The 26,400-nt window shown below is 39.6% G+C and overlaps 1 protein-coding gene across 1 annotated transcript in view; it reads right to left on the bottom strand.

The window, feature by feature from the left end:
* The window catches only part of CCDC88A (coiled-coil domain containing 88A), a 62,568-nt gene that overhangs the window by 14,805 nt on the left and 21,363 nt on the right, over positions 1 to 26,400 (bottom strand). Inside the window, exons 6-24 of the mRNA XM_041417210.1 lie at positions 24,896 to 24,954; positions 24,221 to 24,304; positions 23,526 to 23,666; positions 21,816 to 21,985; positions 18,548 to 18,629; positions 17,835 to 17,993; positions 16,314 to 16,460; positions 15,690 to 15,834; positions 14,900 to 15,084; positions 13,403 to 13,540; positions 10,256 to 11,326; positions 9,676 to 9,803; positions 6,699 to 6,840; positions 5,948 to 6,124; positions 5,285 to 5,446; positions 2,199 to 2,476; positions 1,360 to 1,503; positions 662 to 848; positions 151 to 296 (exon numbers count right to left, since the gene is read on the bottom strand). Coding sequence (XP_041273144.1) covers positions 151 to 296; positions 662 to 848; positions 1,360 to 1,503; positions 2,199 to 2,476; positions 5,285 to 5,446; positions 5,948 to 6,124; positions 6,699 to 6,840; positions 9,676 to 9,803; positions 10,256 to 11,326; positions 13,403 to 13,540; positions 14,900 to 15,084; positions 15,690 to 15,834; positions 16,314 to 16,460; positions 17,835 to 17,993; positions 18,548 to 18,629; positions 21,816 to 21,985; positions 23,526 to 23,666; positions 24,221 to 24,304; positions 24,896 to 24,954 — 3,745 coding nt within the window. The remainder of the gene's footprint in view (positions 1 to 150; positions 297 to 661; positions 849 to 1,359; positions 1,504 to 2,198; positions 2,477 to 5,284; positions 5,447 to 5,947; positions 6,125 to 6,698; positions 6,841 to 9,675; positions 9,804 to 10,255; positions 11,327 to 13,402; positions 13,541 to 14,899; positions 15,085 to 15,689; positions 15,835 to 16,313; positions 16,461 to 17,834; positions 17,994 to 18,547; positions 18,630 to 21,815; positions 21,986 to 23,525; positions 23,667 to 24,220; positions 24,305 to 24,895; positions 24,955 to 26,400) is intronic.

Here is a 26,400-nt window from a genome sequence, read left to right as displayed (position 1 = left end):
ACATTCATCACTGAAATTCTTATTTTAAAGAGAAACACTTCAGAAGCAGCACATGTGTTAAATTCTATATTTAACAGAAGCTTTTTTAAAGAAATGCAGGTATTGGTGTCACTGCCCTAATCACAAGATTTCCTTGTTTTCACAACTCACATGTACTGCCTTTGCTCCACATGGAAGAGATCCTTGCTTTCCATGTTCTGCTCCAGTAATGTTCTGTTCTGCAGCATTAATGTCTGGATTTGATCCAGCAGGTGTCTGTTTTCCTCCTCCAGGTTTCCTTTAAGTTGGCTGAGCAGCTGTTAAAACAGATGAAATTGCCCATGAATTATAGGTGAGTGTATTTTACACACAGATAATGAGATTATCAAGACAATTTAGGTCTACAGAGGGGGTCTTAAAGTCAAATCAAACTCAAAATGAAATCATGAATCAACTGATAAAAGCCTCTGATGCTTTAAATAATTTAAACCAGTTTCCCTAATATGAGCCTGCGATTGTGTATTGCCTGTACAGCAGGCAAATTAATTAGTCTTTGGATCCACTTCATTATCTATAAATGACTGATACTCCAGCACTTCATATGATTTTATGAACCTATAAATACAGTTATGAAAATATTCCAGTGATTCCAGCCATTACAAGCAGCAGAACTCCCACATACCTCACACTGATTATTTAGCTTTGTTGATGTAATATCCAGTTGCTGGTACTGTTCCTTGAGTTTGGAAAAGTCAGCTTCCAACCGTGTTTGCTCCAGTTTGGAATTGTTCAATAATGTTTTCAGATTCTTGTGGTCAGTTTGCAGCACTTCATTCTCCCTCAGGAGCTGACTGTAGGTGTGAGTGAGCCTGGGATGCAAAGACACCATCAAAGAGTGCTGGAAATGAATTTGTTATCCACACTCCCTCTGAAACATGACATTTCTAACTACTCCATAAAATATACATACAAATTCCTTACTGTCACATACTGTAAGTTATCCCAGCCTCATTTTCCTAGGAATGTCTTCTGCCTTTGAGCCAAGCACTACTCTCTGTACATTTAAATACAAAGCAGCATCTCTACATCACAACTGGTTTGAAGAATAAAAGAATCTTACAAAACAGCCAGGCTTTCCTGCCAACACAAAACAGGAATGGCCCAAACTCTGGCAATCAAGGAAGTTAAACATATCAATTCCTGGGTTCCCTTTGTTCCTCTAAGCGCTGCCATGCCCCTTTATCCCTGTGTCCCCTCAGGATATAAAGATTATTTTTGTGGGATCATGAATATATGGAATAGCAGTGTCAGGTGTCAAAGAAATGCGAAGAACACACCACTTGTTTAGGCTGCACTGGCAGGTGCCAGAATTCTCTTTACCTTTCATTTTCATCCCGAAGCTTTTTATATTCTGCTGCCACAGTTTCGTGCTTCTCACTTTGCTGCAGCATTTTGTCCTGCTCTGTCTTGAGAGCCTTCTCCAGTTCTTCCAGCTGCACTTTCTGTTTCAGCAACTGATTGTACCTGCAAAGACAACTCTGTTAAAGTCATAATCTAGTGATTGAGTGATGGTGATTTTATTCATTCTATCAATTTATTAGAGAGCTGTGGAAGCCCAGGGCACTGGGAATATTTCTCGGTCCGCTCTGGGGTGCCCTGACCCCCAGAGGAGCACTGACTTTAACCCTCATTCATAGAGAAAGTTTCCTAGACTTCAACAGACTAGAATCCACAGAAATGTGAAATAGATTACAGAGAGCAGTATAGATATATCACTTGGTGAGAAATTTAGGTTTTGGGATTTTTAGTATGTTGTGGATGGAAGCAAGATGGAGGGTACAGGGTGCTGTCCTGGGTTTCCTCTTCATGCTTCTTCTGCATGGGTTTGGGTAGCATTTTGTAATTGGGCAGAAAAGTCTGCATTGTGGGCTCTTTGGGATCAACTATTGGGTTAAAAGAGAAAATAATCTAGGTGTCAGTTCTTAATTGGATAGTTTAGTCTTAAAAGACCTTGTAACAAGAGACTGTCGGCCATTTTGTGCCTTCTAATGAAAAGCTGCTGAGCTCACAGTAGTGAGGCTGTTTTACCGATAAGAAATAATAAACACCTGAGTTGGAACATGAGCTACCATCTCCAGTGCCTTCAACCCAGACCCAGAGAAACCAACAACTGGTACTGCCACCAGAGAGCAGTCTGAATGGCAGACTGGTTTTCTCACCTATCCTCCAAGTCCTTGTGCTCCACCTCCAGGTTCTTGTGAGCAGACTTGAGGCTGCCGTGCTTGGCGATGAGCGACTCGTACTCGGCGGCCTGGCGCTCGTGCAGCTGCTCCAGGCGCTCGTGGTCCTTGAGCAGGGCCTCGTAGAGTCCCTTCAGGTCCTCGCGCTCCTTCAGCACCGCCTCGTTCTCGTTCTCCAGGGCCGACTGCTGGATCAGCAGCTGCGCGTTCTGGTTCATCAGGGACGTGCTCTGGGAGTTCAGCGTGGAATTCTCAACCTGCAGCCACAAACGTGCAGCAGTCTGAGTTGTTTTATCTCCCACCTAAAGATTGTTTGGGTTTAACCCTTCTCGACCTTCTGGCTGTTCCACTGACAAGGATTGTATTTGCAGAGAATGCCCCAATGAAGGCAGGAATGATCCATCTGACTCCATGCTCTCAGAAGGCTCATTTCTTACTTTATTATACTATATTATACTTAAGAATACAGAAAAGATACTTAACTGAATGCTAAAAAGAAAATAATGAAAATTCGTGACTCTTTCCAGAGTCTTGACACAGCTTGGCACTGATTGGCCAAAGAGTGAAAATAACTCACACCAGAATGCCATCAAACCATCACCTGTGGGTAAACAATCTCCAAACACATTCCACACATGAACACAACACAGGAGAAGCAAATGAGGTAAGAATTGTTTTCCTTTTCTCTGAGGCTTCTCAACTTCCCAGGAGAAAAATCCTGGGCAAAGGGATTTTTTCAGAGAATGTGAATGCCACAGACAACCTTTTCCTACATCCCAGGAGACAGCTCCAATTCAAAATGTTCCAAGAGTGTTTTTAGCAGAAAGCATTGAAGCATGTGATTAAATTGACTGGGATGGATCAAATTATTATTTACCTTTCAACATCTGTTAAAACGTTATCTTGCTGACAGGGCTGTTTTCCTCCAGCACCAAGATACCTTGGAGAAATGGATCACCAGTGATCCTAATAAAAGCCAAATCTGTGACATGACTAAAATAAAAGAGACTTTCACACTGGCATGGAGATCTATTTTTAAAAAATTCTGTACTGTCGCCATAAAACCTTCATGGCATCCACACATTCCTTCACAATGAAAGTTCCAACAGGAACATCCATTTAACAGAGAGAGGGAGATAACAGCACCTGGAAGGAACCACCCAAGTTCTGCTCTGTGCTCTTTTGTGGAACAGCACCAGTTCCCCAACAACTGTCCCAGAACAGTATTCATGTGTATTCATACACGAAAGCCTTTAACATTAAACAGTTTATAAAGCCCCAATCAACCAACAACTTCACTCTTTGTGCCTCTGAAGAAATCCTTGGTATCTTAAACAACTGGTGCTTGTCACCTGACCTGTACCAGCCTCTTTCTCTTTCCTGTTCAAGAGATGAAAACCACAAACTACTGAGCCTTCTAATACCCTCGGGGTATCTATTAAGGAAAAAAAAATTCCATCTCTCACTCCAGTTCCTGCTGTTACCAGGGAACAAATCCCTTCCTGCTGGAACTGCAGTGCTCTTTGTTACAGATGAGAAAGCTGAATCTTTCACTGGAAATGAAGTCATGTCTGATGGCATGGGTGTGCTGGGAAACTTCCCAGGCTGAATCCTGAGTTTGGTTAGGTCAGAATTCCCAGTTACCCTCTCAGACATCCTTTCCCCTGGCTGCTCCTTATGGCTATCAGGAGGAAGAGAAGAATGAGCTGCCGAGGAACAATTCTGGCACAGTCCAGGTCGAGCAGCTCAGTCTGCTCTTCAGATTTAGACAGCAGTTCATCACTTTGATTTTCCTGAACATATTTCAACTTCCACTTGGATTTGCAGTTCATGGAGAATTGTCTTGCCAGAGAGGAAAGGGCTGTGCTGCTGGGCATGAGGCAAAAAAGGAACTACATAGATATTCCTGGGGTTTTTTGATGAAGGGAATTACAAAGCACTCAGAGAGCTCTGAATCCCAGCAATCCCCTTTTAACTGGTTAAATGGGATACTTCCATGTCATATCTACTGGTTTTTAACAACCAGAGGTGGCACAGGGTGTGCACCAATGTCCTGTTTTACTGGTGTGCTGTGCACTAGTGACATTTCAACATGGCAGCAGAAAGTGCATCCATGGGACAACAACATTCTGCTTTCCAGGAAGAGCCAGGAGGGGACTCCAGGCATCCACCAAATGTAAATTTTTTGTTCCATTTTAACAGTCCTTGACATCTTGATTTCCATCAGCTCTCCATCCTTTCTGACACTCTTTACTACTTCTGCTGCACTGTGGGGTTTTCATCCCCTCTTGAAGGAGTTTTGATTCTTAGAACTCCAAAAAGCATTAAACTGATTAACAAGAATATTTAATGTTTAAAGAAAAAAGACACATATTTAATAACCCTATTAAACCATAAGGGTAACATTTGAATTTGGCCAGAAGAGCTGCAAGACTCCAGGGACAACCATTTTTATAAATTTCCATGGTCCCACATTACCCTTTTTACTGCCTCTCAATTATCTCAGTTCAGCTCTTCATATATTTATGCAGCTTTCCATTTTCTTTTTTTTTTTAATCTTCTGTACTTAAGTATCTTGATTGTCCTCTTAGGTATAGGCTTATTTTTTTTTTTTTTTTTAATCTTCTGTATTTAAGTATCTTGATTTTCCTCTTAGGTATAGGCTTATTTTTGTTTTTTTTTTTAATATTTATAAAAATAGATAAAATTTATTAGAATATGGTTGGACACACTACTTTGCTGATCTAATTTAGATGTATAAACACAGTAAAATCTCAATGAATCTTGGAAGGCTTGGTACGAGAATCTACTCTGCTTCTAAGTATAAAGCCAAGATTTTACATTGGACAAAAAATTAAAACAGATTTCTAAAAAAGCAATTATTCATCAGCAAACAAACTATTTTTGACTGCTGAGTGCAGATTATTTTCACATCACCTTCTTTTCCATGTCTCTGCAGGAAGCCAAATGTAATTTTAAAGCTAACAATAATTATGCATTTTAAGTTTTCCTTTGGAAAAAAAACCCTTTAGTTTTATTTTTGAAAGCAAACTAAGCAGCATTACCTGCAGCTTGGCATTCTGAGTTTGCAGAGTTGTGTTTTGCTCCTGCAGGGACACAGTCTGTCTCTGCAGGGCCAGGATCTGGGCCTGCAGGTTGTTGTTCTGTGTCTCGAGCTGCTTGAGCTGCGTTTTCAGCGCCTGCTTCTCCGCCTGCAGCGTCGCGTTCTGGGGGTGAAAACCACACAAAACCTCAGCTCACAGCTGCTCCAGGAAGTCCAAGATAAAACAGAAGTGTTCTCCAGACCACAGAAAGCAGCAGGACCATGCAGAGATTGACAGGGTGGGATAAAACTGCAGAACAAACACACTTTGGGGGGATTTATCACTGGAAAACCAGGTAACAGATGTTGCACCTATGGAAAAACAGGAGAGGAACCTCCAGGACTGGTGTAAATAGGGGTTATATAGCAGGGATTGGAGAGAGAGCTGTGGATGCCAAAGGGCAAATTCAGGTTTTCACATTTCCTTTTAAAATGCCTGTCAAGTGCTTTATGGCATCCCACAGAGCAGAATCCAGCTGCTACACACACTGTATTTAACTCAGATTGTGCTTGGGATGGGAACAAGGTGATCAATTAAAGTGTCTTAACAGCACCCTCATTTGCATTACTGGAATAGCTCACCACAAATAATTACCACCAGAATCATATTTAAAACACATCTTACATTCCTCTCCACCTCGATTAATCTATCTTTAACTTTCAGTAATTCTCTAGTAGTCTCCTGATTTTCTTTCTCCCACTTATTGACAGACTGATTTCCTTCTCCGCTTCTTGGAGGAGAATTCTGAACCATCCTTTCCTCTTCTTGTCTCTGCTTAAGAGCTTCATAGTTCTTCTTCACCTGGAATTATTTAGGACAACTCAGGTTAGGTTTAGAATTTTCCATTTTGTACTTCCAAATTTATTACTTTATTACCTGACCACGACCCTTCTCAAAGAACAGGAAGTGCTGTTACTGCATTTGTAAATTTGGTTTTTGTACATGTTTGGGGAGATGATGTACAAGTTATTTATGGACAGTTTAACCCCAACAAACAGCAGACCTCTATTTTATATTTTATTTCAGTGTTTTTAACTGTATCCCCCAACTTTTATACTAAAAATTCTACAACCAAGGTGATAGAATTTCCTTTTTCAACCCATCTACTCAGACTGCTCAAGGTAGTCCAGAAAATGTAACTGGAAATGACATCTCAAATCAAATCAACTCCAGGATATTTACCCAGGTGACATCTTCATGGCCAGTGAATAAGCTCAACAACTTTTTATGTGATTTCAACAGAGTCTTAAAAGCATTCACATCTTTGTCCTGCTTTCTATGACCTGAATGATGCTCATTTTTTGCTGTCTTACCCAAAAAGTGCAGAAATAACAACAGCTCATTTAATATTCTAGAAAAATGCCCTTTTCCTTACTGTCTTCAGTTCCTGACGCAGCTGCTGGTTCAGATTTGTTGATTCTTCCAAACGAGCCTCCAAAGCAGCAATTTTTTCTTCTTTTATTTCCAGAGACTTCTTGAGTGTGGATTCTAATTTGGACTCCAAAAGCTTGTACCTACTGGCCAACAGCAAAAAAAGAGTCTGTATTTTAAATAATTATTTGAAGTATTTAAATTCTGAAATGTTCTAGAAAAGACTCATAGCTACATCCAAAATCCCTGGGTGCTGTGGTCAAAAATTTGAAGACACCTCAGCATCCACAGCAAGTTCTATGCCAAAAATAACAAGATGATGGTTGTCAAAACCATTTTTGACTCCTCCTTTCTTTCAAAACATGTTAGACCCAGAAAAAGACCCATTGAGGCACACCAGGGGGGTGCTGGGTTTCTCTGCATCGTTCATGAGTGGTGCCTGCACTCCTTCTGGCTCCACTCCAGCAAATCCAGCAGGGACCTGAACTCAATTAGGATGTGAAGTATTTGGAGAGCAAGATTTTCATCAGTTCCCATTTCCTGCCAGCTCCAAAGGGGAGGACAGGGAAGGAGATGGAGCACAGGACTGTGCAGGTGCACACTCGTTTGGTGCATCAATGTGCAAATTGCTCACTCAGCCCAGCTGCTGGTATTTTAAGACTGCTGCCACCCTTGATGTGCAAAGCTTCCATTTTTAACCATATTCATGCTATTGTAGGGCACCTAAAACCCCTCAAAATGTCCATTTGAGAGAGAAGTGGTGAGATTAAACTGCATTGATTTAGAACTGCACATTCTTTATGGGAAATACCAAAACCCACAGTCATTAATCACTTCTAAGCAGTTCAGTCCCTGTGTGTGGCTCAGAATCTGGAGAACACCCCACTCCTCCCCACAGCTGGATAAAATAAATCCAACCACTGATATCCCCCTTTCTAATCCTGGCTGCTGAAGGATCCATCAGTTTAGTGAAGGGAATAAACTGCAGCAGACTCCTGAATGGACAATGGCATCAGATCCAGGCAGGAACTGGAGCAGAAGACCAATGGCAAGAGAATTAATAAGCAGAAAGCTGTCCAGTAGCATCATGCAGCAGGAGGGGAATCTGAGATTTTCAGATATGACAACTAATTCCCAAGAATTTATGGAATAGTAGGCAGCCTGAGACTAGTAGAATATACAGTATTTCACCTTCCTGAGCTGAAGCACACATTTGGCTACAAGCAATTCCTGCTACTGAAAAATGACACAATTCTATAGAAAACAAAGGAGGAAAAACAATAATAGCAGAGACCCAATACCCACTTACACTTTGAACAATGAAAGATGGTACAAATTTTTGAATATAACTGCAAGTTGGGTTATTTTTGATTCAGAGCCAAAATCCATAAATCTGTTTGTCCAAGGAGAGCAGGCAAGAGAAAATGGAAAACACTTCAAAGTTAACTCATAAAACGTGGCCAGTTTAGACCCCAATAGAAAGACTCTGAGGTGCTACCAAGATAATTTCTTAAAAACCACAAGCAGCTCTTTCCAATCAGGAGGAAGAAAGTGGTACATTTTTAATTTCCATCATCAAAATGACAGAGGCAGATGAAAAACCACACTGAGAAGTAATTTTATCCACAATGAACCCAGCTCTTCATAGCCCTGATAGAAGAGCTGGCTCACTTAAGTATTGTTATGTAAGGAAAGCAATCCAGGTATCTTTGGGATAAATGAAGAAGTTGAGAACAATGAAAAAGCAGGGTATTTATGGGCTGAACAAAACTTCAAACCAATCCTAGTTCTCACTTTGAAAACAAACATTGCCCTTTCATGATCCTCCAGCTCTACATGGAGCTTGGAAGACCCTCAAGCCAGCAGCAGAGCCCAACCACTTCTAACCTAGAACTTGATTAAATGTTGCTCCATTTGGGCTTCATCTAAGTTTAAGCTTCACCTTGGATCAAGGTCTGGTGGTTTTTTATTTCATATATTTACCTAGGGACACATCAAATGCTTATCGAGGGCTGTATTCTGTGTATTCTATGACACAGAAATGCTTAAATCAGAAGAAATCCAACCAGTTCAAGTTCTGAGAACTTTTCCTGAACTCATCTGGGAGCTGAGGAAGGCAGGTGAAAGCCATGAGCAGAAACCAAGAGGGGGTAACACATGACTCTGGCATCACCCTGTGACAGAGCACTGGGAAAGGGAAGCTGGATTCAAACCCCAAGTGTTATTTGGGTTCCTTTGGACACAGAAGGCACCAGATCAACCTCCGTGCTCAGGACAAAGCTGTAGTGACAGATCATGACAACAGAACTGCACTGAGAAGCAAAGCTTGGCTGGAAGCCCACACTGTCTGCTTCGCTCCTGTCACCAATTTTCCCTAAATCCCTGCAGGATAAGGCAGAGGAGGAAAATGCAGCACAAGAGACAGATGTCATGGCAGCTGCCTTCCAGTGGCAGGTGTGGAGGAGTGATGGAGCCACCACCAAGTTCTGGAGACACTCAAGCACTGGATACTTCCCAGCCAGGGGAACTGGGAATGCATTTTCCTTGAGAATTGAAGAATTAGAAGGAAATGGTTGCAAGGAAAGAGTGAGACACTTTAAGGTAATCACTACGTGATAAAAACCATTTGTGTCAGACAGGCAGACAAAAAGGAAAAAAAACCTACTTTGAGCTAATTATCTTTTCCTGCTGCTGTTGCTGCTGCTGACTAGAGCATAAAACATTTTAATTATAATTAACTGTATCTCCTGACATACTTCAATGAGTCTCTTAGCAACAAAAAGTGGCAACTCACTGTCACAGTCAGCTGAATGTGAAAGCACATGAACTAATTAATTTCCAAAAATATCAAGTTCCTTTTTGGGTCTATGAGTGTGCCTTAAAAATCTAAGAGTATGCACAGAACCAGTCTGCAAAACCACTTTCTGAATACAAAAGATCCTCATTTGTCCTCTTTGTCATGCAGGCCCTGCCATTGTCACCTGTCATCACTGCTCTGCTCATCGTGCAGGAGACGCTCCTTGTTCAAGCCAATTTTCTCAAGCTCGTGGGCCAGTTTTTCCAGATCATTGTTCATCTGTTGAGTCTTCAACTTCTCATTCACCAAGTCCTTGCACAGAAGAAACTACAGTCAGTATTTTCAGTGAAATAAAGTAACGTAGTCTCAGCTCTAGGAGTGCTGAGACAAGGGTGTTTTATCACTACATGACTGGAATAATTCAGCTTTAAGTCTCCTTCCAGCTGCCAGCTTTCAGCTGGATCAGAAATTACACTGCAACTAGAATATGATTTCCCTGTGCTCTCTTCCTTTCCCTTTATAATTTCCTTTAGAATTTCTCTTTAAATTTGGTCTGGAACATGACACTGAAGGGGAAACATTCCAGCAATATCATATTCTTCCTTTCCATGACTATGACTATAGAAATTTTAATTATCTAATGCATAAATGTGTTAACAGTACACAGATTAATGCAGAATAAAACCCCCAAATCAGAAACCCAGATATAATTTCTGTACATTAGAAACAGATTACGATGGGAATGGAAACTCCTCTGTGTTTACCTCTCTCAAAGTGACCAGGGTTTTCTTATCAATGGTAGCTCTTTTCACCAGTTCCTTGTTTTCCTTTTCCAGTTCTTTCAGGCGCAGACACGACTCTTTATACACAACTATTTCTTTAAACAGAGATTTATTTTCCCTTTCCAGATTACTGATTTTGACATTGTTTTCTTCTAAGGTACTATCTTTAATTTCTGCTTGCTGTCGAAGCCTTTTATTTTCCTTTTCCAGCTGTTTCTTATCCTTTTCCAGTTGAGAAGTCTCTTGTTCTAACAACTTATTCTCCTTTTCCAACTGCTCCAGGCGCTTACTGGAGATTTTTAACTCTTCCAAGTTCTTTTGCAGGGTCTGATTTTCAGTCTCTAAATCTTGCAATTCGCTCTCTAATTGCTGAATCTTCTTATTGCTGTTTTCCAGGGCTTTCTGTAGCCTTTGGTTTTCTGTGTCCAGGCCTTGGTAACTGACTTCCAAGCGTTCAGTCTTCTTAAAAGAGGCTTTCATCAGTTCAAGGCTCTTTTTGAGCTGCTCCTTTTCACTCTCCAGCTCCTTATTTTCTAACTGTAACTGTGCCACTTTAATGCTTGTACACTTCAAGGATTCAATTGTCCTCCGTAACTCTAAATTTTCTTCGTCGAGTTGGGAATTCTCCTTTTCTAACGATTCTAATTGAAAAGTGAGGTTTTTCAGGCTGTCCAAGGTTTTTTTCAGCTTTCTGTTCTCCGTCTCCAGGTCAGAGTTCTCTTGTTCTAAGGCCTCGATCTTCTCACAAGTGATTTTTAGGTTGGTGATTTTCTTCTGTAATAACTCATTTTCCTTCTCCAGACGATGCAGCTCGTTCTCTAATTCTTCTGCCCTCTCCCCTTTCTCTTTGTAGTGTTCCAGTTCTTTCCTGACTTGTTTTTTTTCAAATTCAATCTTATTTAACTTACTGCTAGTCTCTTTGATAGACTCATGGAGGATTTTATTTTCCTTCTCGATTTCTTTCATTCTTGCCTCAGCACTGATTTGTGAGCGCTGCCTTAGAGAAGCCACAGTTTGATTCAAGTGTTCATTTTCTTGTTCTAAGAGTTTAATCTAATTTGGGCAGAAAAATGGTAAAGTGATAAACAATGTGCCAACAAGGAATTGCTTTCATACCTAAACTGAAAGATACTCATTGTATCATATGCACCTTTTAAATTAAAGAAAATCTCTTACTCTGCTAATGTTTATGTGAAGAACTACAAACATTATTTCAAGTTTGACAACAAAGTAAATATTCACATCTCTTCCTCTTGAATATTAATAGATAAACATAAACCCAAAACTAATAAAGCACAAATCAAAAGAAAGCTTTACCTATTTCCTAGCAAATTTAATTTTCATTTGTGTTTACCCATGTTTAGATTGTTTTTTCTTACACTCTGTGATTTCCAGAGCTGTGTCCACAAAGAACAGGACTGCAGCAAGTTCTAAACCAAGCACGAGATGGAGGGAGGTGTGGGAGCCACAATAATCTCTTTATTTCATTAGGAAAAAGTAGAGGTGATGGGTGGGAGATGAGGGAACCCTGATCACATTCAACAACAACTTGAGAAAAAACACACCAAAGTTACACTGATTTCTGAGTTAAAAAGAACCTTTGGTTACTCTGTTTCAAACCAGCTTCAGAGAAATTAAATCATAATTTATGATAGTGGAATTATTTTCATAGGAAACATTTTCCCAGATCTACCTCAAGGATAAAGGCAGAACTTAAACCTTAATTTTTAGTATTTCTTGACTCTTTAGGTTGCTCAAAATCATTTGGAATTATTTGGGCATGTAACACCAGACAGCAAAATCCAGCAAAACTGTTTGGATCAATATTTAAATGTACACTAATAACCCAGTGTAAGGGATGTTTCAACAATAAACTGTTTGGGAGAAAAGCAAAAGTGCTGCTTGCAATGAAAAACAGACTGAGAAAATTACAGGCTGTTCCACAGTGAAATCTGAATGGAATTATTAATTACAGATCCACAGCTCTGCTCCCAGCAATGACACACTGCTCTGGAATATTCACCAGAAACTCCTTAACAGGTGCCTAAAAACACAGCTCTGGAGCACCTGGCATGGCACTGAATTACTGTCCATGAATTCTGCTTCTAGAATCCCAATTCTACAAAAAGATCCTGATAAATGCCTCCAGGATTTCAGATGAGATCAAACAAACCACCTACAGTCAACTCCAGTGTCAGCACAGGATTATGGAAGATATGGAAGATGCTGTTGCCCCATCAGCCCCTAAATATATTATTTTTAAGCAGAAATAGGCCCACTGAAATATCAGTCCTAAAACAAGATATGTATCTTTAAATGAAAGCAAACCTTCCATGCCAAGCTTTTTCTTTTCCACCTCCCTTTTTTCCTCCTTCTGGAATTCCACTTACTGATGAATGGCCTTTAAAAATATTCAGCATTTTTTGAAATCTAATATTCTGCATTTCAGAATACTGTACTTTAAATTAAACTAAATGGCCAAGTCATCAGGAGGTATAAATAGAATTTATAAAAACTAACTGCAGTTCTAATTCTGAAGGACTCAATTCCTACATCTGGGAATTCCAGAAACTTCCAGAACTCTTTTTCCTGCTGGCTGCTCTGCAGACACCTCAAAGGTGCCAGTGTCCATCAGGCACAGGTACATCTTTTACAAGGAGTCAGATGCCAGTTTTTGGCAGGCACAAATAAATCCAGGTGGTGACAGCAGGAACCCATCCCAGTGCAGGGCAGAATGATGGAGGCTGCTGCAATTCCCATCAGTACTCTCACATTACTCCAACATTACTCCACACACTGCCAGCTGCCTGGGACTTGCTCTCCTCCTCTGGGAGGTGTCTGGCTTCCCTCCAAAGTTCCCAATTTTCCCTCCTGGCTGAGCTACACCCTCCAAGCAGCTCCAGCAGATGCCCACGAAGCCGTGGGAGTGCTCTAAACCCACCAGGAAAGCCCCAGCCAGAAATGAGTCACGTCTCTCACTGCCTGCAGCTCCCAGCAAAGCTGTTTTCCTGCAGGAACCTCCTTTTGACAAATCCACTACATTTACAGTCCCTTTATGTCTGTAAAATGCTACAGAAGGAGACCAGCAGAGCACAAAGCAGCATTAAAACTTTTGGTTCTGCAACTCACTTGCCGCTCGGAGTTCTCTCGAAGTGCTTCAAGTGTCTTTTCAAGCTGTGCTTTTTCTTTCAGCAAATCTTTACTCTGATTTTGACTGTTCTGAAGACTTTGTTTCTCTTGGCTAATTTCATTCTCCAGCTCTTCAAGCTGGAAAGAGAAACAAAAGTTTTAAAATGTACTTAAAAATGACAGTCTTAGCTGGGTTGAAGGCACCCTTATAGAAATGAATAAAGCAGCTTAAGGGAAAGAATTAAACAGAATTTTCTAATCTTTAATTGAAACATTAATTTCTTCTGGGAATACATTTACTCCTGCCAGAATTTTCTCCCTGGCTCAGAACACTGTATCTATAAAGTACTTTAGTGTAAAAAAAAAAAAAGGGTCAGATTTTCTCAGGCTCTAGATATTTCCTCAAGCATCTTTTTTTTCTCTTAAAATTCCATTTCAGTGAGATTCATACTTCTCCTCCAAGACCCTTTTAACTTAGGAAGGTTGAACGTTGTTTGATCTTACTTAACTATTTCAAGAGATAATTAAGATGATTCCTTGGGAATTAAATACATGAGTTTGTTTTGTCAAGTGTTTCCAACTTGCAGAGAGCAAAGCTATTTAAAATTTAAAACACCCAAGCATGATTTCTCTGCCACATTTACGTGGCAACAAGTTGACCTGAATGATGTTTGTGTGTTTCTTACACCTATTCCTTTCTTTTGTACCTCCCAGCTTTCTTTTGGGCACAGCACAGAGGCTGCTCCAAAAAACACCAGCTTCTTAGGAATCAGAAAACTTATGGAAGCATGGAATACAGTAGGGATTTCTTTAATTTTCTTTTTTTAATTATCTCTTAGCCACTCTAAGAATAGTCTTTCACCTGAAATAGCTGCTGAAGTCAAAGCTATTTCAGGAACTTTAGACATTTTCACTCCACTGTAATTAGCCCCAGCTTCTTTTTTCTTTATCTGATTTTTATTCTCTATAAATACCACTGACTAAATTATTCTATTTGATACACATAATTTGAGGAGCAAAGTACTGTTAAACCTGGCAAACTCCCCTCTTGAGCTGTTTATCAATTCCTTGACCCACCTTCTCCCTCCCTCAGCTAAAATGAGGACACAGGACCAAGTTTTCAGCTCAGACTCATCACTCACTCTCCACTTCTGCAGACACACTTTCTTCTGCTACATAATTACCAAAATTAATGCTCTCCAGTATTCTAAACCACTTCCATTACTCATCATATCCCCAATACATTATTATTTTTTCCCCTCACTGGTCTAAGACCTTTCTGAATAAACTGGTCACACACTCACACAATAGAGAAAAACCTCTCGGAACGGAGGTGGTTTCATTTTTTACCATAAACTTACAAACACTGTAACTCCACTTAGACCCTTGTAATGCCTTACCCAAAATAACAGCAATTCATAAAATTATCCTTTGGGAAGAAAATAGCAAAGAACATCAGGCAGCTCTCACACAATCCAAGCACACCCTGACCTTTACCTTCTTGCTAAGTCTTTGGTTTTCTTTTTCCATTTTCAGAATCCTTGAACTGCTGCCTTCCACAGAGCCCACTGCACTTTGGAGCTCTTCCACAGTCTTCAGCAAACTTTGGTTTTCCATTTCCAGCTTCAGTAACCTGCTGGATGTCAGCTCATTCACCTCATGGCCCAGTGATTTCTGTGGCACTGCAGGAGAAAAACACCATTATTTAAATAAAAGGTGACTTATTAGACAGAATTCTTTGGATTCTGCATTTTTCAACTTAGAGGATTTAACAGCCTTTGAAGGTCCTTCCAATGCCCTCTTAGTGACCAGAGCTGATAACGATTAGAAATATTAGAAATTAAAATATGTTCTACTCTCCCAATGTTCCTAATCACAGCACAGATTTGTTCCCCACAACTCAGGACGTGTCTCCAAATTCCACAAGTGCTTTGCACAGAATCCAGTTTGTATCCAAGCATGTTATATAGAGGAGTCAAAATTTTTACCACAGCTCTTCTCCTTAACTTTAAGAACAGCAAAGCAAGAAGACTCATGATCTGTGCTGCAGAGTACAGAAGTGTGAATGGCAAAGTGTGCAATTTCAAGGTTTTTATGGGGTTTACACAACTATTTAACTGACCCAGAACCACAAGAACAGACTTCTCATGTAGGCTGTATCTCAATGGATCCATGGGAATCAGCATTTCTCCACAGGACAACATGCTCTGTACTTCAGAACTAAGGACATTTAATTTCCTAATGCTACCTAGCCTCTGAGATTTCAATTTCAATCATTTATGTTTACCTTCAGAAAGTTCAGTAGTCCTGTTTATCTGCTCCAGCTCCCAGCCAAGATGCAAAGACTCATCCATACTTTGTTTCTGAGCCATTTCTAGGGTCATATTTTCCTCCATGAGCTCCTCAATCTTCTTTCTGTCCATATCACGCTCCTTGAAAATTATTTCACAGCTTAAAAGTCTCAATACATGCAAAGTATTTCATTATCTATATTCTATTGATGTTTATATTATATTATCTTTATTATGTTGTCACAGGGAAGGGCAAAGTGCTTTTTCTGGTCTGCCTAGACATTGAGATGGGGAGGAACTGGGAAAAGTTGGGAGAACTTTGAAGAGGACAGTAAAAAGAAGATTTCAAAGAAACTCTTCTCCTCATAACCTACAGCAATTACTCCCTACTCTTCCAAAGTTTACTCCTCTCTGAATATTAGGAAGCAAAGTGCACGGGTAAACACAATATTTAAGTGACAATTGATTCACATAAAAAAAAAATCAAACCTATTGCTCTCAAACCTCAGCATTTATCATCACATTCCTTGTCTTCCCTGCTATTTTGAAGGCTTTTATTAAAAATGGAAATGAAATTCTGTGTGTATCAGTTGCCTTTGCCACCCTCTCCTGACACTCACCATCTCCATGTCATGCAATTTAGCTTTCAGCTGTAGATTCTCTTTTTCTAACTCGTGCAGTTTATCTGAACGAGCTCGGGTCCCCTCCAACTGATCTTCCAACATTGTCTTGGTTTCCAGCAGCACTTGATTGTCTTCCTTTAACTCCTGCAAAAATGGAACAACAACAACAAATAAATCCCAAACCAGAAGCATTCCCCTGCTCACGCAAACTTTGATACACATCACAACCAGTTTCAGAAACCCAAACTAAACTGGGAGCTGAAACAGACTTTTATAAAAAGCACATTTACAGCAATTCCACATAAATGCAACTTACAAATTTCTGTGAAAATAAAATCTGACGTGAACGAAATACTCCCTAAGCCATTAAGAACAATTAAGGTGTTGATAATTATAATCAAACCATCAGAATCTCTGTGATTTGGGCTGTGATCTGGAAAGATGTACTGCATGTACAGCCCAAAATTAGGTTTATAGGCCACTGGGCCCAAAGTCAGGCCATGATGCTGAAAATGCAACCACAATCTTAAAATACAACCAGCCACTCTCAAAGGGCCTGAGCAGCTTTAATTTGGGTACACAGAGGATTTTTTTAATAGCATCTGATGAAAGTAATGTGCAAAATACATAATTGGCAATTTTCCTCATGATACAAAGACAAAACTTTTCAAACTTCAGCACACAGTCAGCTGCAAAATCTGAATAAAGATCCCATAAATATCCTTCATACTCCTCCCTACACAAACATGAAGTTAACTCACAATTATTACGAAGCAAACCCAACTAATTAACATCTATCTGTACTGAAGAATGCTTGAAATATCCAATAGTTTACAAGCTGTGAAACACAAACAATTTTTTTGGGTGTTTATTAGTTTAAACATTCTATGAAAATAAAACTTCCACTGTTGTCAAATCCTGTATACTAATCTGTTTTCCTTAACTAATTTTTATACCATATGGCACTTGCCCACCAAACTTGTCATTTACAGACAGAATGATGGCCTGATAAATTCCTGCATGTTGATTTGCCTCCTAAATTACTAATTCATGCCAGAATTCTGTTTCCCTTGCTTGGTGTTGGTACATCTTTTTTTAGTGTATTTTATGCCATTGTGCTATACTCATTTATGTGAACAGCCTTCCCTTTTCCCAACACCTGCCTTAGAAAATTGCTTTCCTTTAGGAGTCCTACAGGGGGAGAAAGGAATTATTACATTTACAGCATTTTTTCAGTTAATTCCTCTGTGGGTTTCTCAATCCATCCTTCACAGAGGCTTCCACTGGCCTTGCTAGCTTGGAGCTCTGGTGAACACTGCTGACTTCCATGCCGTTAGACACGGAAACAATTCCCAAAAAAATGGAATTTGTCACAAAAACCTGACTGCCATATTCCAGAGCAAGACGCTGAAACGCTTTCCCACATCCCAACGCTTTCATCTCCAAACACACTTTGAAAAAGCCCCAGCCAAGAGAAGAATTGTGCTTCTGGGTGATTTCCCCCCTGAATTTCTTCACCTCCACCCTGGCTTTGTAGAACTCAATGTCATGGAGCCTCTCTTTGTAGCGGCTGACTTCGCTCTCCAGCTTGTCCACGCGGATCGCCTTCTCCCGCAGCGCGTCCAGCTCATCCCTGTACACCCTGGCAGAGCGGGCATCCGACAGCAGGTTCATGTTCTGGGACACAGGGAGACACAGGAACACAGGTAAGGTGAAGGAGAACACAGCTCCTTCATTGATTAAATGAAGGGGATGCAGAGGGGGATTGTTCATTCTGAGAAATACAAAGAAAAATCGAATATGTTGGAGAGGATTGTAGGTGATTGTATGTCCAAGGAAACTGCACTGGGCTTTTTCAAGGACTCACTACAATTATATACAATGTATATTAATCTATGTATTTAAGGTTTTCCCCCTCATTATCACCACACAAAGTACAAAGAAAAATCAGACAAAACTGGAACATTTTCATTTTAAGATCTTCTCAAGGATGCACTGGTGGCAAACTGCTTGAATGAAGAAACAAAAAAATCAGAGAAGAAATACTAACCTAAGTCAGGGCATTTTTTCCCCATCATAATACACCAAATAAAGGAGTAAGTTACACCAGGTCAGGTTCAGAATGCAAAGCAAAAATATAAACATGAAAACATACTTAATATCAAAAAAGAGTGCTGAATTTTCTGGTGGTGGCAACTTTTCTTAAAATAATAAAATGATTAAACCCACACCTCTTGCTGAAGCCTCTTCAGTTCAGCTTCCATCTGTTCCAGTTCTTGTTTACAGTCAAGCAGCTGCTCAGTCTTTTCCTCACTTGAAGGAGAAAACACAATCCAGTTAAACACAGCCACAAACCCTGCTAATGATCACCAGGTTTGAGAACAAAGTGCTGAGATTTGTGAGGCTTCCATCTTGAACCCACAATTTCAGGGACATCAGAGTGCAAAATTTAGTGTTGTCATTAAGATTTAATTATTCTTTTGGTTTTAGTCTTTATCTAATATTTTAAATGCTGATAAGACTTTTCACAGTGCTTTAAATTGTTGTCTCCTACTCACAGGGGGCAGAAAACAGGGTGTAATAAGGAATTTTTGCAATAAGGGATTTTGTGTAAAAAGCCACAGGCATTACACATGAATGTTACCAGGAGATCCACATCCAAAACTCAACTCAGAATTTCAAATTACACATGCAGAAGGTCCAAATTCTTTCCAGGAGAACCAGACACTGACCCCTTGTCACAATCCAGTAAAGCCAATTTTAAAAGCACTTTTATAGCTCTGTAATTTTTCCTTTTCTTGCAGAGAATTAAGGAGTTTAGGTGTCATTACTCTACTGAAAACGACACTGCTTAGTAAGCTCAGTAATTTCATGAAAACACAATGAATTTTAACTTCATGGAAACAACACAGTGTCTGTTTTAGTCTACTCAGAAACCTGTGATAAAAACAATTTGACATAGAATGGCACAATTCTTACATGACTCATTCCTAACTTCCAACTCATTTCCCAATCCTTAAAAAATGAGTTTGTTAAACCATGAGTAAGTGCAAAGGAAATATTTAATTCTCTCACAGACAAAGAACACCTGATGTTCAAAATTCAACTGCACCTCAGAACAAACAGTATTTGCTGGAGAAAAACCTGCCAATATTGAATATTCTTTAAAAATGTATTGCATATTCCAATGTGTTACTGTATTATTCCACATTCTGCAATACAAGTAAGAAACTAAAGTAGAAAAGGGGGAAATAAGAAAATTTAATGGACTCTAATGTATAATGCTATCTCAAAGCAATCATACTAAAAAATAGGTATATTTTAAACAAAACTAGAGCAGTTGTTTTCAAAAATGAGCCTGTTTCTCCATGAATGATCATTTTGGAAAAGGATTGTTTGGAAAAGGTCACTGAGCCTACAAGCACAGGAGGCTCAGCTCTGCACAGCTCAGTGCAACATCCCTGTCACAGCTTCTCCTCTCCAGAGGTGCTCAGAAACAGGCAAACAAACACAAATTTATTCCTGATTTCTGTAACTTTTCCATCAGCATCCATATTCCTCTTATAGCTCTAGATGAGAACACGCAGAACTCAACAGTCAGAAAATGAGGTGTGCAAATTCCTTCTTTGGAGTTTCTGTATTCCCTGGTTTGCATCCAACTGAAAAATAATCTTTGCAGACCTTTTATAGGAAATTACATCTGCTACACTGCATATTAAACCAGGTATGAAGGTTCACTGCCAAAACCAGATTATACATAAATTTTATGCTGGGTATTTCCAAGTCTGGAATTAATGTAATTTAAAATTTATCAAATAGATGCAGCATTTAACACTAAATGCTGCAGACAGAAGTTAATTCATCCAAGTCTGGTATTTTAAGATACTGCTACACGTAAAGGGAAATTATTTACCAACTGAATTCAAATAAGAGTGCAAAATGTGGACTGTTCTGAGCCATCAGTGTTGCCCTAATTGCACGCTTCAGCTACAGACTGGAGAGGATTGGACTAAATTATACAGAACATACCAGTGTTCACTGTTTAGGCTATCTATTAACTGTCAATCAAACTAATAACAGCAATTTTTTCACTAATTTTCTTGGTGCAGCTGTTTATAGAATATCCTGGGCGGGCTCATTGCAGGAGACACATAATAACACAGACATCAGGAAAAAAGAGCCCCATCTTTTGTCCTCTGTTCCTCATGAAGACCATGCTGTAGTGGGGGAAGGGGATCCTCAGAGTAAATCAACAAGATCCTTAATCCAGCCAGCTAGAAATCATCTGATGAACAAACTCTGGGAATTGTGACTTATGCTACCTTTAGCTTGTGATTTAGTTTACCTGTCTCCTCTCCCCATTGCTGAATTTTAAAAAAATAAATATTTATGCTGTTTCTACACATATTGAATCTCTTCAGGTTGAGCATTTTAATTCAGAACACACACACACACACACACACACACACACTTCACTCTGCTAAAACAACTGACACACTGCTACAGGAGAAGCAGATTCTCCACAGGTCTGTTATTGATCTTCTCTCAAATAACTCCTCACTCTGCTCACATCTGCTCCTTGACTATGGAGACAAAATGCCCACAGAAACCTACAGAATCAGGAGCAGTTTTCAGGAGGAAGTAAGTGTTGTCTAGACAAGAAATCTTTTACACAGGAACAAAGAGGTGGGGGACAGGAAAGCATTCTAATGGAAATTTTTTGTCCTATCTGCCATGATTTTAAACCATGAATTAACCATACTTGTTGGAAACAGGTCACCAAATCATGCTGTGGAGAAGGAATCATCTCCCTTTAATGATCACCTGGTTCGAGAACAAAAAGCTGAGATTTGTGAGACTTCCACCTTTAATCCATGATTTCAGGGACATCAGAGAATAAAATTTAGGTCAAAACATCATTATGAATACAAACAGAGACAAACACAGATGAAACATCCTATTTGTCCCATGGATCCACAAATCTCCCTGTATTATAAAAACACCCCTCTGGGGAGCAGTAACTAAAAAACCCATTTGAATGGACCAAGAATTGGTCTGAAGAGGACTAGAAGCGTGCCAAGGCAGCATTTGGAGAGGATCTGAGTGCACACTGGTGTAACTATGATATTATGAAAATCCTTTGCTGGGATTTTTCCCCTCCTGAGAAGCTGAAGAGCCTCAGGAGAGAAATGTAAACAATTACTATCTGCTGCTGTGGAATGCAACAGGTGCATCCATGATTGATTGGTCCATGTGGATTGTTTTCTATTGATGACCAATCACAGCCACCTGTGCCAAGGTTGTGAGCAGTCACAGGATTTTGTTATTCTGTTTTATTCTGTTTTGTTCTTGTTGTAGCCTTCTAATCTCTGTTCTTTTAGTATAGTCTTAATATAGCATTTTAATATAATATTTAACATAATAAATCAGCCTTCTGAAATGAAGTCAAGCCTCGTGTCTCCACACACAGAGAGTTCACCACAACACATTGGTACTCACAGCTCCTGCCTGAGCCTCCTGATCTTGGCCTTGGCGTCGGCGAGCTCCACGCTCAGGTGCTGCCGGCTCTCGGTGCGCTTCATGCCGGGGGAGCCGCACGGGGACTGCGCGGCCGAGGCGTGCGGCAGGAAACGGAGACAGTCCCGCTCCTCCGACAGCTCGATGATGGTCTGAGGAGGCAGAGCACAGCCTAAGCTCCAGAGGGGCCCTCACAGAGCCACCTCTGGGGTGTCGTTCACATCAAACGCTGCAATGGCACGGCAACCATGGAAAGGTTTTGGCCATCGAAGAGGTCAAAAGTTCTACATGCAGCTCTATGCCTAAAGCAAAGAGTTGTCGCTGTCATATTTCCTGAAAAATCCTCTTTGCCCAGGATTCTTCTCCTGGGATGCTGAGAAGCCTCAGAGTGTGTTTTGCTGCTTTGGAATGTGGCTGGAGATTGTTTATCCAACACGTGAATTGTTTTTGTTTAATGACCAATCACCGTCCAGCTGTGTCGGACTCTCTGAGGAGAATCACGAGTTTTCATTATCATTCTTGTTAAGCCTTCTGATGTATCCTTTCTCTATTCTGCAGTATAGTTTTAGTATAGTATTCTTCAATATAGTACAATAAAATATCATTTTTGATATCATAAGCCTTCTGAGAACATGGAATCAGATTTATCATATTCCTCCTTCATCCTGGGGACTCCAGAAACTACCACACACAGCTTTTGAACAGGACCTTCTGCTATTTTAAATTTTGTTTTTCACTTCAGACTTTTAAGCCCACAAAATGGCCAGTATTCAGAATGGACTGGGTAATGAAAGGTGTGAATTCCTTGAAAACCACCACCTCTTGAAAGTAAAGATAAATGTATATCTCTAAACAAAATGAAAACCACCACCTCTTGAAAGTAAAGATAAATGTGTATCTCTAAACAAAGTGGTGTTCTTCAGCGTGCAGCAGCATCCTTAACAACTGAATGAAGCACCAGATCTACAGGAATATTCCTATGTCCCCCTACAAATAAAGGTGTTAGCCAAATATGAACATCTCTCATAGTTTAAAGTATTTTTCCTTTGATTTGCACAAAGGCATCACCCCCATCCTCTACCCTCTGTTTTATTCCTGTCAAGGCTGTGATCTGGAAAAACTGTCAAAGGAATATCTGGAATAATTGCAACACTGACACATCCACTCTACTGAGGGGCAAATCTGGGACCACAGAGATGATTCACAACTCAAACATTTAGTAAATACAGTTCTGTTCCTTGATTCTAACATGATACAACAACTGTGCCTCAAGATAAGCCTGCAAAGCCTCCTCTCCTGGTATGAATTCTGCTTTGTCCCCCTGAAACCTGGACAACAGGACATGGGAATAGAGCAGCTTTCAGTGACTGGCTTGCAAATTGATGGGTTATTGATTCCTGGTAAATGCAGCTGATACAGCTTTGGATTCTCTGTTTTCAGTTACTGATCAATGCTGAAGTTGTTTCCCACTCTGGCTGTGTGGGAAAGATCACCTCTTCTCTTTTCTACTTTAACTTTCCTACATCATTTAACAAAGATGCACAGAGGAACTACCTGAGACAACTTTCTGGCAGTCAGGAATCCTTGCTTTAACATGTCAGCAGAAAATTAAACTGTGAGTTACAAAAATACTGAGCTGCATTATCTCAAAAAAAGAAGATTTTTTGTATTTCTCTTAAGCCACATCCATACCTCTGAGTGCTCATCTCTTTCATCTATAAGTCTTTTTAAATGCAATGCCATATTTTTGAGGAGAGGCTCAACATACTCTTGTGTCAGCACAATGACATCCATCCACTGCAGGTCAAACACATTTTCCTGATTATGAGTTACCTACATGGGGTGAAATGAAAGAGAAAAAACTCTTGAAATTTTAAGAGTAGAAAGCAAGCAAAAAAAAAATCTGCAGCTCTAGAGGTTTAATTCTCTGGATAAGGTATGAAAAAACATTTAAAGTATATTTAATTGTAAGTAAAGGAAGGGTTTTTTGTCTACCTGGAAGCAGCACTTTGTCCTTCTGGCAAGGTGACAATAACATTATAAATTATCTACCACATACATTTGATTAGAATGGTATTTTATAAAGAAATTTGCATATAAAGATTTCACTAAACTAAATTTGCTATATGTAACTAAGAAATCCTGGAAGCAACAGACTTGCTTTCTGGTACTGCTCTAAAAATAAAACCCAAAAATGCTCAATCATTAAATCTTTTTGTGAATCAAGTGAAAAAATAAAAGCCTTTTTTGCTTACTACAACCACTCAATATGCTAATCACATATGTGATTTACTTGCCATTGAACACGTGCAACTCCCCCTCCTGCATCACAATATTCCATCTCAAAAAATCCCCAAAATTAAAAGCAAACCCCCCCGCCAAAATACCTCCTGAATATGGGCTGCAACAGCTGCTCTGGTATCAAAATCCAGACTTTGGATTCTTTCAATAAATTCTTCTTTTTTCTGACACTAAAAATAGAGACATCTATTTTATACACATTTATATGTATAATGGCAAGTATTTTAATTCTTCTTTTGCATTTCTTAAGAGCTAAAACTTATAAAGCAATGGCCACATGACTAAATTATTATCCAATAATTCTGGTGACCAGCAAATCCGTGGTTTATGCCATGTTACAGTAATTATAACTTTCAACACTAATTAAATGATACAAGGAAAATCAAATTGAAATGGTACAAGGAAGAGGTTTCTTAAAATTGCTATTTATTCAAATTCTGTGATAGTTTATTAAATACATGAAACAGTGCAGTGAGTTAATTTTCAGCACTTTACCATTTCCTCCCTTTCTTTACAGTATTAGGTAAATTACCACTATTGAAATTAATAACCCATTATGGTGGTATTGGGGGTATTTGTGCAGTAACAGGTGTAGGGTTGTAGCCATTTAATTAAAAATCAGAATATTCCAATTTTTTAAGGAGTGCAGTTGTACAGTTTCTACCAAAGGAAGAAACGTTTTACACCACCCCAAGTATTAAAATAGTAAGAAAAGAGATCAGTAATTCAAGTTTCATAGAGACAAACATAATTAAACTCACCTGAACTGCACAACCGAGCAAAAGCAGGAGGAGCTTTTTTACTTCTTCAGTACCTGGCTCTGAGAACAAAAGAAGAAAAAATGGTAACTGTAAAATTGTCTTTTGAGCTTCTTCTCCTACACCTCAGAAGACAGGAGGTTTTCTTGGTATTCCCATATCATTTATGTTAACCTAGTTTAGAAAACAACCAGAGCAGCTTTCAGCTCAGTCCTTTTTGCCATTTAACTGCCAACTTCCAGAGTAACCCAACAGCTTAACAGCCACAACAATTTCAAATGGAAAAAAAAACCTCAGCCCTTCAAAAAGGAGAACTTCACAGTGACATTTTTAGAGACCTACAATCAAGTTTTCAATGGTAATCTCAGGTGTCTCAAGATAGTTACAAAAGTGCTTTAATTATCTGTTGCTCCCAAGTTGGAAGAGTTTAGGTGACAAGTTCATGTAAATTCCTTACAAAGCTGTATTAGATATTCAGCTGCACATCCAAAAAATCAAAATGCATTTCCAAATCTGGCCTTAAGCATCTTAATCTCCTAAAGAAGCTTAAGTTAAAAAACTCTGTTTACAGATTAATAAAAATTTTTCTTACTTTTTACGTTCACAATGTCCTCATCTTGCTACTAAATATAGAAATATATTCTATATCTAGAACATAAATGCCATGAAGCAAATGCTTCAAGGATGACAAAACAGTTTAGGCATTGACTCAAGCTGCTGCTTTTAGAGGGAGCTACATAATGTGTATAATCCCAATGATCATGGAATATTGCAATTTTTCAAGGGGTTTCTCAGGTAGATAAATACATTATAAAAAACATAGACTCAAATGGGAGATTTCGAGTCATTTATTCAGACTTCTTGTATCCCAAAGGCTCAAGCTGTTAAGTCTTTTATGGAGAAACAGAAAAACCATCATGGAATGTGTTTGATCAGAAGCTGCTTCAGCTGAAGAAGGGGAATTCCACCTGACTTTCTGCCTTTTATCAATAAAGGTTAACAGGAATACTGCAACAGGAGGAATCCAACAGCTCATAGCCTACATTCACTTACCCCAATAAAGCAATCACACTTTCTTAATTTTTAAGCAATCCCTGAGCTCCTCTTCACTCTTCATCTCCTGACTGCCTTTCAAACACCTGCCTGAATATTGATTCCTTGTCTCTCCCCCACGTTCCCTGAAGGAACAGGGCAAAATACTGAACCATCTCAGCTTCCCTCATCTTCTGGTTTTCTTCCTTTTCCTCCATCAGAAACACAGAAACAGATGATTCTCTTCTACACCCTTCAACTGCTGAGCTTTGTCCCTGCCCTGTGCCACTGCTTGATCTTCCCTGTGCTCACCCTTATCCCTGCCTTTCACACCCTCTGCAGGCTTCCATCCTCCCCTGCCCTGCTCCCTCAGGAATATGAACTTGCTTTCATCTTCCCCCTTCCCCTTTGCCTCATCATTACCCCTCTGTAATTTAATTTAACATTTACAGTCACAAGCTGTAGCTCTCTTCCAG

Source organism: Onychostruthus taczanowskii, unplaced genomic scaffold (genome assembly GCF_017590055.1).
Source record: "Onychostruthus taczanowskii isolate IOZ18803 unplaced genomic scaffold, ASM1759005v1 scaffold55, whole genome shotgun sequence".
NCBI lineage: Eukaryota > Metazoa > Chordata > Aves > Passeriformes > Passeridae > Onychostruthus > Onychostruthus taczanowskii.
This window is presented reverse-complemented; position numbering and strand designations above follow the sequence as displayed.